At 34.3% G+C, this 10011-nt stretch overlaps 1 protein-coding gene across 1 annotated transcript; it reads left to right on the top strand.

Moving 5' to 3' along the window:
- Window positions 1–247: 247 nt before the first annotated feature.
- LOC104988511 (serine/Arginine-related protein 53-like) lies at window positions 248–8993 on the top strand. Its single transcript, XM_010839860.1, has 3 exons — window positions 248–561; window positions 7537–7689; window positions 8337–8993. The coding sequence occupies exons 1-3, from the start codon at window positions 430–432 to the stop codon at window positions 8427–8429; spliced, it is 378 nt and encodes a 125-aa protein (XP_010838162.1). The 5' UTR covers window positions 248–429; the 3' UTR covers window positions 8430–8993.
- Window positions 8994–10011: the final 1018 nt, after the last annotated feature.

Genomic DNA, 10011 nt, shown 5'->3' with positions numbered 1-10011 from the left:
CAGCAGCAGCAGCATAATGCCATGTTCTTGTTGTTCAGTCACTCAGTCATGTCTGACTTTACGACTCCATGGAAGGGAAACCCATTGATAGATTAAATAATAAGAAGAAAATTAATATATAATTAAAATTAACATATAATTAATGTAAATATAATTATATATTGTTATACCAGAGGCTTCCCTGGCAGCTCAGTTAGTAAAGAATCTGCCTGCAGTGCATGAGACCTGGGTTCAGTCCCTGTGTCAGGAAGATCCCTTGGAGAAGGAATGTTCTATTTGTGGATCTCTAGGGGTAAAATGTTTCTGTTATAACTTAACCATAATGTCTTTTTTTTTTAATCCAGTTAAATTTTGTAAGTCATAATATTACTTCATAGAAGGAACATTGTTTAGGTATAGTGCTGTTAACAAGCTTACACATCAAAATACATGGACATTATATGCTCTCTTTTAGACCAAACCACCCTGGTAGAACAAGTAAAAAGAGTCAAAGAAATTGAAGCCATTGAAAGTGATTCTTTTGTCCAGCAAACATTCAGATCAAGTAAAGAAATCAAAAAGGTAAGTTTTCATCCAGGCATTATGAATAAGCCTTTACATTCCAACTAAAGAGAAGCTTTATTAATGGATTTTACTTAAATATAAGTTCTTCTAGTAGATGAAGTAGGGCAAGAGAGTGTCAGCGTGTTATTGAGAGAAGAATCGGTGAGAATCAGTTTGTTTAAATTGTTAAAAAAAAAAAAAACCTGTAAAAATGTTTCTGATGGTATTTTTATTTTAAAATTCACCAAGAAGACAAAGTAAAATGTCAACATGACAGTTCTATAGCAGTAATGTGCATTTTGTGAACATACACCATTTTCTTTTCAAATGGATACACCTGCTTTTTGAATTGACATTGCTAGAGAAAAGTTAGAAAAGAACTTCAACAATAAAATTATTGCCCATATAGTAACGTATATCTATCTACACTCTTTGTCTATATATGGGTATCACTTACTCAACTCTAATAAAAGGAGCTTTCGTTGGCATTTTATTTCTGTTGAGTATTTGATTTATTCTTTCAATCATTATCAGAGTTATTTTTTGGAATTTGTGTTCTTTTAGGAAGAAAAGGCTGTCTACTGTGAAGTACATGTATTCTTTAATATCACACATATAATGAAGATGTAGTATAGTTACTACTTATTCAAAAATATTCTGCATCTGTAGATATATTAATGACTGTGTGTATGGCATTCTCCTGATGAATGTATTGGATTGGCCAAAAAGTTCATTCAGATTCTTTTGTAAGATGGTATGGGAAAACCCAAATGAACTTTTTGGCCAACCCAATATCATAATTCGTTCATTTTGTTTCCTCTGATAAGTAGATATTTAAACAGTTGTACATTTGGAGGTATTATATATATGTTTGTGAATATCCATTATTATCACCAGAGGATAAATTTTTCAAGATGGAGTTATTTGTTAAAGGTTAATATTGTTTATTTTTGTACCTATTTCCAAAGTCATTCTCCCAAAATACTGTATCAGTTCAAATTCCACCCCGAAGTACAGGGAGAAGTGTGCCTCTCACAGCCTGGTTAACACCTAACTTTTTAAGTCAGACTTTTTCATGTTTACTGACCTAATAGGTAAAAATTGACCTTTTGTTGTTCTGTTAGCATTTTATTTTATTGTTAGTGAGATGGATGGCTTTTCAGTTACCATATATATTTTAAAATGATTCATTCTGAAGACATGAATTGAGCATGTGCAAGATGCCAGGATGTACTAGACAACCTTGGTTAGTCCATGCCCCTGCCCTGTTATTTCGCTGATTTCGTGTGAACATTTTGTAGTTTGCCACCACAATCTCTGAAGAAAAAGGAGCTGTGAAATGCACATTCATAAATATAGCTGCCCATTTTATTTAATATCTTACTTGTACATGTTATGGGGTCATTCACTTCTCCTAGGAGAATTGTAATTTATTTTGAAGTTGACTTCAGTAGTATTTGTTTTCTAGAGTTCACCTTGACTTCCCAGTTCTCACCGGACACACTTAAGATAAACTAGCATTTTCTTTCTGTGGAACTATTTATTCCTCTATGGTTAACACACTGAGTTTTCTTCTAAATAACTTTTTCCCATTTTGTATTAATTATTAATATAATAAATTTATTTGCAGTTCTGTTCCTCTCTTCCAAGATAATAGCAGTTCTTCCAGTAACTAGTAAAATTGACAGTGATTGAGGAAATTGATCCAAACCCTGTTTAATATAGTGGAAAGAGCATGAACTTTGGACTCAAGATCTGACTTTGAACTTAACTTTTACACTTCCTACCATAATTTATGATCTAGAGCAAACCTCAACCTCTTTCTAAGCCTCTGTTTCCAAATTCATAACATTAAGCTAATAATATCTACTTTTTAGAGTAATTGAGAATTAAATATAATGATTATCAAATATCTAACATGTTTCTTAATCCATTAAATGTTTATTTTTAAATTATAGACTAGCATCTAAATTATTTAATATCTAAGTATGTTCTACACACCAAGTATGTATAGTGTATACAAAACTTGAAAAGTTCTACTGTAGGTATTCAATCCGTCTTAAGTATAAACTTTACTTCATTTATGTTTTTCTGATACGCCTCTTAGTTTCCCTGAGTCTCCTTGCTCACAAATCAGAGACCTCGCTGATAAACACAGAAATTCTTCAGAATTTCTTAAAAGACTTCTGAAATGTATAAATGTAATAATATCTATATATTTTAATTTCAGGATTAGTAATTTTTCTACCTTGTTATATTCCCAAGAAAAGTTTTAAAATATTATTTCCTATGGTTATTAATCTTAAGATAACTGATTAAATCCAAGAGAAAAACTGTTCTTCCCAAATTTATAACAAACCCTTTGTGTAGTTAAATGGGCTTCCTATGAAAGCAATATAAAGGAATTTCACCTATCTCTATCATCAGAGGGACCACCATTATTAATTATTTTAATAATCAGCTTTTATTTGCTTTAGTTTTTAGTGCTGAGTTGGAATTTACTCAGTTTCAATATGGCTTTTCTTATACTTCCAATTCAGATGCCACAGTTAAGGATTAAGAGGACAAGGATGGAACCCCTAGGGGGTCTCTTCATTTTGTAAGCAACCTTAAGAAATCTGTGTGAGGGAAACCCACCTTCTGTCTCAACTATCTTTTAAAAAGAATTTCCCCTTAACAATAATTCATAGAAAGATATAAAATTGGAACAGGCTAGCTCTTGGCTGGATAAGAATGACAGAGAAGCAGAAGCAGCCTCAAAATATTAATCCAGCACTGTGAGTTGAGCCACTTAGAAATATGTTTAGTTTAAATATTTTACCAATAATTTTATTTATTTCCTCTAAAATGCAAACCAGATTACAATAAATCTTGCATTTAGCAATTAGGAAGCAGTGGTCAAAAGCATGAGATGAGGGTCAGACGTGGAGCCACATTCTGATTCTGCCATTTGCTGACTATATCCTTCAACTATGTAATGGTTTCATTACACCTTGACTCTCTTCTCTTAAAATGGGGATAATACCTGTAGCAGAGGTTTTTATGAGGATGAACAAGATATTTACATAAAACAGTTAACCACATGCCTGGCATATATAAGTATTCAAGAAATGAAAGCTGTTGCCACGCCTCGTCTTCCTGCTACTAATCTACCTTCTCTCACTGAAGACCAAGTGCTGGATGTGTGTGCGACTTCCTTCAGAGCGATTTTAGACACAAAAATTTCCATTTTAGTTATGCCAGAGATTGTTTTATGTAATTTTTTATGTTCTCTAGACCTAAAATTCTCCTTGCTTGAGGCTTGGTGATCTACTGTATTACCAAGCAAAGAGTTTTAAAATTACTTTACACAGTAACTTACTGGTTTCGTGTATAGACATCAGCTTGAAACCTGTTTGTTTCGACACAGCCATTTGGAAATGTTAAAGCACTAAGCAAATGGTATAAAACAATGTTGTATCCCAGCCCCACTTTTTCATATATATTTAAATAACAACTAAAATAATAATTACCATTATAATGGCTACCATTATACTAGACATTTAACTTTTATAATTTAACTAGTATCCTAGTAACATTTATAACTGAGGTTCAGCAAATTTTATAATCCATTGTTAAATCTAATAAATGATTGAAAGCAGCATCAAAACCAAATTTGTCCAACACCAGAACCCACTTTTTTCCTACTGATTAAATGTCTCTCATAATTGTAACTCAATGCATATTCCCTGTTAAGTTATAAAGAAAGCATGCCTTGAAGTGACCCTAACAGGGGAATATGCTAAAAAGCCTCAGAAGATGGCATTTACCTTGGTAAATGTACAGTAAGGCTAATAAAATATTAGCTATCCAACCCTGGGCTTGTATTAGTCGTCACATATCAAAATCATCAGAAGAGCAGTGATGGGCCAGCAAAGCATAAATTCGCACTGGACTGTAATAGAAAACAGTGGGCCAATTTATTAGTTTAGAAAGTGATATCCCTTCCATTTGCTAAAATGTCTGTGTCTGCAATATGAGGTAAAGATTCAGGATGTCCAAGAAGATGAATTATTTATCAGGAGATGACTTAGCAAAGGGAGGTAAATTATCTAGAGGACCATTTCATCCAGGTCATGGGGAGATCTTATGGGCTATCCTTTTCTTGAAAATTAAATTATGACCCAAGTTTCAACATCCTTTTCTCCTGGACAATTCTACACACGTTTGGTATAAAATTTGTATCTCTAAAGAAGGCTTTTGTATAACCTAATGACCCCTTCCATTGGTAGAGTCTTCAGCTGTATAAATTCTACTAATTTAACTAGGGAGATGTTACCAGAAAAGTGGCTATCACCAGTGACATGCTAGATGGTGTGTCTCCTGCAACACAGTGATTTAACTAGTTTTAACTCTCTACCATCCTATTTCTCTAATGTGAGTAGATAGACAATCTGATAGTTCCTGATACATCATCAACTTGAGGAACCAAGATGCAACTTGTTTTCAGACTGCTCTCCCAGATAAACTTATTATCAGTTATTCAGTCCTAACCTTGTATTTGGCTGATATCCACCAGTATTCAAAAAGGGTACCTAACTAAGCAGCGTGGTCATTTGTTCTTTTACTTACAAAGTGCAGATTAAAACAAATTGTTCCAAACTGAACCACCAGGTGGCAGTGCTACTTGAAGCCAGATGTTTGATCGTGGGCTGGCCATATTGAGGGTTTTTTTAAAGTCAAATTTTCTCTAAAACAGCTTTCCTCACTTAAAGAAGCAATTAATCATTTTCCTCACGCATTTTTAAATTAGCCATTATTAGATAATAACTTTTATGTTCTGATCCTAACCATTGAGAACTTTGTTTTCTTTTTATACCTTATGTATATATAAGCATACTGTGTAGGTAAAAACAAAATCAGATTACCTGATTTTTATAATAGAATGTTATCTCTGCCACCTGAATATGTGCAGTCCGCATCTTTGGCAACTAGAATAACAACACTTCACAATTTTTCAAGGTTGTTCAATATGGACAGCCAGTCTCCTAGCTGAGCCCTGTCATAGCCCGGCCTGGTTACGCAGAACAGTATGCCCACTTCAGTATTTTTGCTTGGAGAATTCCATGGACAGAGGAGCCTGGCAGGCTGCAGCCTGTGGGATCGCACAGTCAGACATGACTGAAATGATTAGGCATGCACGTACGCATACTCTTTTATTCCCTGTATGGCAACATATAATTTTAAAAAATTGTGTCTTGGACCTCACTGGGCTAGGATACTTCCCCACTTCCCTCTCTGCGGAATATGGGGTTTTACTGTTACATGCCTTCAGTTTTATAAAAAGTCAGTATCATATCCCTTAGGGCTATGAGTCTTCTGTGACCAGTATTTTGGAGATGTAGTAATGTTAGAGGTCTGGGGTAAAATATATTGGCTGCAAAATAAAAGAAAAAAACTTCCAAATCAAATTTACCAAATATTTCTTTAAACAGCTCTGTTGTAACTTGTTGCAATTTGTCTTTATATATATATTTTGGTATTTTTTTGTTAGAGATCTGTCACCCCTTCAGCAAAATGTCATCTTCAGTTTGGACATGGAACATGTCTTCTTATTCTCCCTGGTGTACCCAGTGCTGAGCAATTAGTAGTGCTTAGTAAGTACTGGTTAAAGAGACTAATCTCCAACTCTGAGATAAATCATTCTAATAACTAATTCATGCGTATTTCATTTTCTAGATGTTTTCCCCAGTGACATCTGTTTTACACTTCATTCAGAGAAGTGGATGTTCAGAAGTAGGAAAGTCAACAAAACATGGAAATTGAAAAGCTATAGGTTTAGAACAATGGGTGTAGAAAAAAAAAGGCTAGTCAATCATCTAGAGTTTTTTAATTTTAACTTTTAATTCCAACTTCTCATCTAGTTTATCTCATCATTCATTTCATATTATCCCTGCAGCCTTGCTGTTAATTAGGCACTTCCCTGGCCTTTTAGCTCAGGGAAGGAGATGTTGAAATTAACCTGAGCAGCACTACACTCTTGGTTCTTTCCAAGCAGGCACAATGATTTATTAGTCTTTTGTCCCTGGTACCAAGCACAGTACCTGGCCTATAATATTTTATACAGTGGAATAGGATTCAACCACAAACAGGAATGAAATACTGATATACATGTTAAATGAAAGAAGCCAGTCACACACACACAAAAAAACACATATTGTATGATTCCTTTTATATAAAATGTACAGAATAGACAAATCCATAAAGACAGAAAGTAAATAAGTGGTTGCCTAGGGATGTCAGAGTTGGGGAGAAATGGGGAGCAGTGACTGCTAATGGGTATGTGTTTTTTTAGGAGGGTTATACAAATGTTCTAAAGTTGTTTGGAGTGATAGTTTCAGAACTCTGCTGATGTAATAAAAGCGATATGAATTGTGATATGGAATTATATTTCAGTAAGGCAGTTAAAAGACTCTGATGCTGGGAGGGATTGGGGGCAGGAGGAGAAGGGGACAACAGAGGATGAGATGGCTGGATAGCATCACCGACTCGATGGACAGGAGTTTGAGTGAACTCTGGAAGTTGATGATGGACAGGGAGGCCTGGCGTGCTGCAATTCATGGGATCACAAAGAGTCGTGCACAGCTGAACGACTGAACTGAGCTGAACTGAACTGAAGGCACTTATTTAAGAAATAGTAATAAAAATCTTTAGATTTGCTTTTTATACCTAAAGAGACCAGCTCAATGGAGATTTGTTGCCCACGTGTTTCGATTAATAGAATTTACATCTGTGTAATGTATATAGTTTTTCAATAGTATAGACTCATAAGTACAAATTTCTTAAGAAAAATATGTTGATTGAAAGAATAACATTTTCACAATTTCTTTGTATTTGCTTGTTTGAGGAATAGTCTGTTATTCAGTATCCTAGGGCCATGTTGCGGTTAGTATCATCTCAAAGGAGGCCAGTTTAGCAATTATTATTCAAAATCTAAAGTGTTTTATGTTTCAGGCAGTGGAAGCTAGTGAAGTGAAGCATGCAGCAACCACATCAGGACCCGCATCAGCGGTGGCTGATCCACCGAGTAATGAAAAGGAAATAGACCCAAGCAACATCCCTACTGCTATCAAGTACCAAGATGACAATTCTCTGGCTCATCCAAATGTAAGACCCTTAAGCTTTAAGAATGTCAGTTTAAGTCTAGTTCACTGAAGTTAACTCAGACTGCTGTTCTTTTGGGCTGATGACAAGAAGACCATTGAAGAAAATGGATTCATATGTTCATATTTGCCAAACATAAGACAGCTCACCCCCAGCCCTTAGAGCTGTTACCAGTATTTGAATCTGGTTTGGGCCACCCTATGTTACCTGATTTCTAGAAGATTCTTTATGTGGTTAAGAAAAATAGACAAAAAAGAAGAGTTTTGTTTCATTTTTTCATCTGGCACTAAAAGATCTAATTCTGGCTCTGCTTATTGACTTATTGGCTTATTGACTGTGGGCATGTCTTTAATGTCATATTGTGCTGTCTTCTGTGAATTAGGGTCGTACCACTCTGTCTCTCAGAAAGTTTGTAGGAAATAAACTTTACAAAATGAAATGTAAAATTGCTAATGATTTTTATATTAGTCCTTCCAAACTTTCCAAGGGTTATTCCAAATAGATGATCTTCAGTTAAGAAGTCATCAAGAGTTAAGTAGTATCTAAATGTTGTGCTAAAGGATGTATTCTATAAAGATGATTTGTAAGATCAAATCCAAGTTATTTGGCAAACAGTGATATTTTTCTTCTTCTTTTTTTTTTCATTTCAGTTATTTATTGAGAAAGCTGATGCTGAGGAAAAATGGTTCAAGAGATTAATCGCTCTCCGACAAGAAAGGCTAATGGGCAGTCCTGTGGCCTAAAGTAGTATTCATGTGGTTGAATTAACAGTAACATTGGAAATTTAGGTTTTTAAATCCTAGTATTAACTTTTTACTCTTAAAAATAATTTAGCTGATTATATAAAAAGGGTAATCTCATTTCATTCTTTTCTCATGTAGGCTCTACTAGTTGATTTGAACTTAAACATTGTGAATATTGAAACTAGTATAAAGTTTAAGAATGCATGAAAATGTCATACTGTTAATAAAGCTAATCCTAGAAGTATTAGTATTAAAATAAATGGTATACAGTAGTGTTTCTGAGTACAGTTTGAAAAATACCAAGTTGCTGTTTTAAGACACAATTTTGATTAGTCGTGAATATAAAAGAATCAAACTATATGCTGTATAAGTGTGAGATTTCATCTTCCATGTATTTTAAAACTGTTTGGAATGTTTTATTTCACCTTACTGCAAAATTTTAAGCACAATAACAAGCACTGTAAACAATCTAAGCAGAATGAGCCGTGGTAATCTTAAAGGAATAATACATTTAGTGAAAAAGCTACTTGAAAATTAAATAAATTGATGGTTTGTTTGCTTTGAGATCAGCTTTTAATAGGTGCTTCTTTGGGACATGTTAGCAGTTCTCAGCTCCTTCTTTTGAAAATTACACATTCACACTAGACCTAACCAGTTGACCAAATATTCATGATGGAGAATCATTTCTGACAAAACTGGTAAGAGCTCTCACTTCAGCCTTACTTAACCAACTGCTGTATACTGCAGAAGAATCCAGCTAATTGTAAGTTTGATAAGGCTATCTGTCATTGTAGAATGCCTTTCTCTGGTGGCTGAATGAAAATCAGCTATGCATTCCATACTGAACATGCCAGAGATAAACGCTTTTAGGCCTGTCTTACAAACTAGTTTTCAACAGCTGACATGAATATTTCCCTTTTCTATCCTGCTCAATTTTGTATCTGTGAAGCTAAGAACAGAAGCTAAGCATGAAAAGCTCTTGGGCTCAGATTACCAATATATAGGACATTTTGATGCCATCTTTTTATATTTCTGAAACTGTTAAAATTGTAATCCCTGTTAAAAATGAAAACTCTAAATAACTTAAAATCAATTACAAAAGGGTTGGAAACAGACTAATGACAAAATACTTGCTTTCCATGCAAACATGTTTCCATTCTCTCAATATACACTAGTGGATATTTTTCCGTAGTTATAAGTAAAGTGCCCAGTATGAGCTCAGGTTTGCGTGATTTTTAACATATACAAAATTTTAGTGACTTTAAAAAGGGACCACAGTTACTGAATAATTTTATATTTCATTATTACATAACATAAATAGTAACAGAACTATCACCCTTTGGGGAAGTATTTTTTAGTGGTCTGGGAAAGAATACGGTTTGTCATTTGGGCCACTAATGATTCTCCAGAGAAGGTGGACTAGGCATTTTTTCTCAGAATGCCTGATATTCCTCATATATAAAATAGTGAAAATACTATGATCCACTTTAATTATACTTAACCTCAGAGTTCCTCTTTGGCAAGTAGTCTAAATACAGAGGTTTGAACTGCAGTAGATTTATATTTTCGGAGAAGGCAATGG

Source organism: Bison bison, unplaced genomic scaffold (assembly GCF_000754665.1).
Source record: "Bison bison bison isolate TAMUID 2011002044 unplaced genomic scaffold, Bison_UMD1.0 scf7180017864135, whole genome shotgun sequence".
NCBI classification, from domain to species: domain Eukaryota; kingdom Metazoa; phylum Chordata; class Mammalia; order Artiodactyla; family Bovidae; genus Bison; species Bison bison.
The sequence above is the reverse complement of the archived record's forward strand: the minus strand, read 5'-3'. Positions and strand labels throughout refer to the sequence as shown.

Excerpts from the sequence above, each read along its gene's own strand:
- LOC104988511 (XM_010839860.1), top strand. The coding sequence starts at position 430 with ATGGACATTATATGCTCTCTTTTAGACCAAACCACCCTGGTAGAACAA. Across the intron at positions 562-7,536 it reads CAAGTAAAGAAATCAAAAAG|GCAGTGGAAGCTAGTGAAGT; the intron begins GTAAGTTTTCAT and ends TTTATGTTTCAG. Across the intron at positions 7,690-8,336 it reads ATTCTCTGGCTCATCCAAAT|TTATTTATTGAGAAAGCTGA; the intron begins GTAAGACCCTTA and ends TTTTCATTTCAG.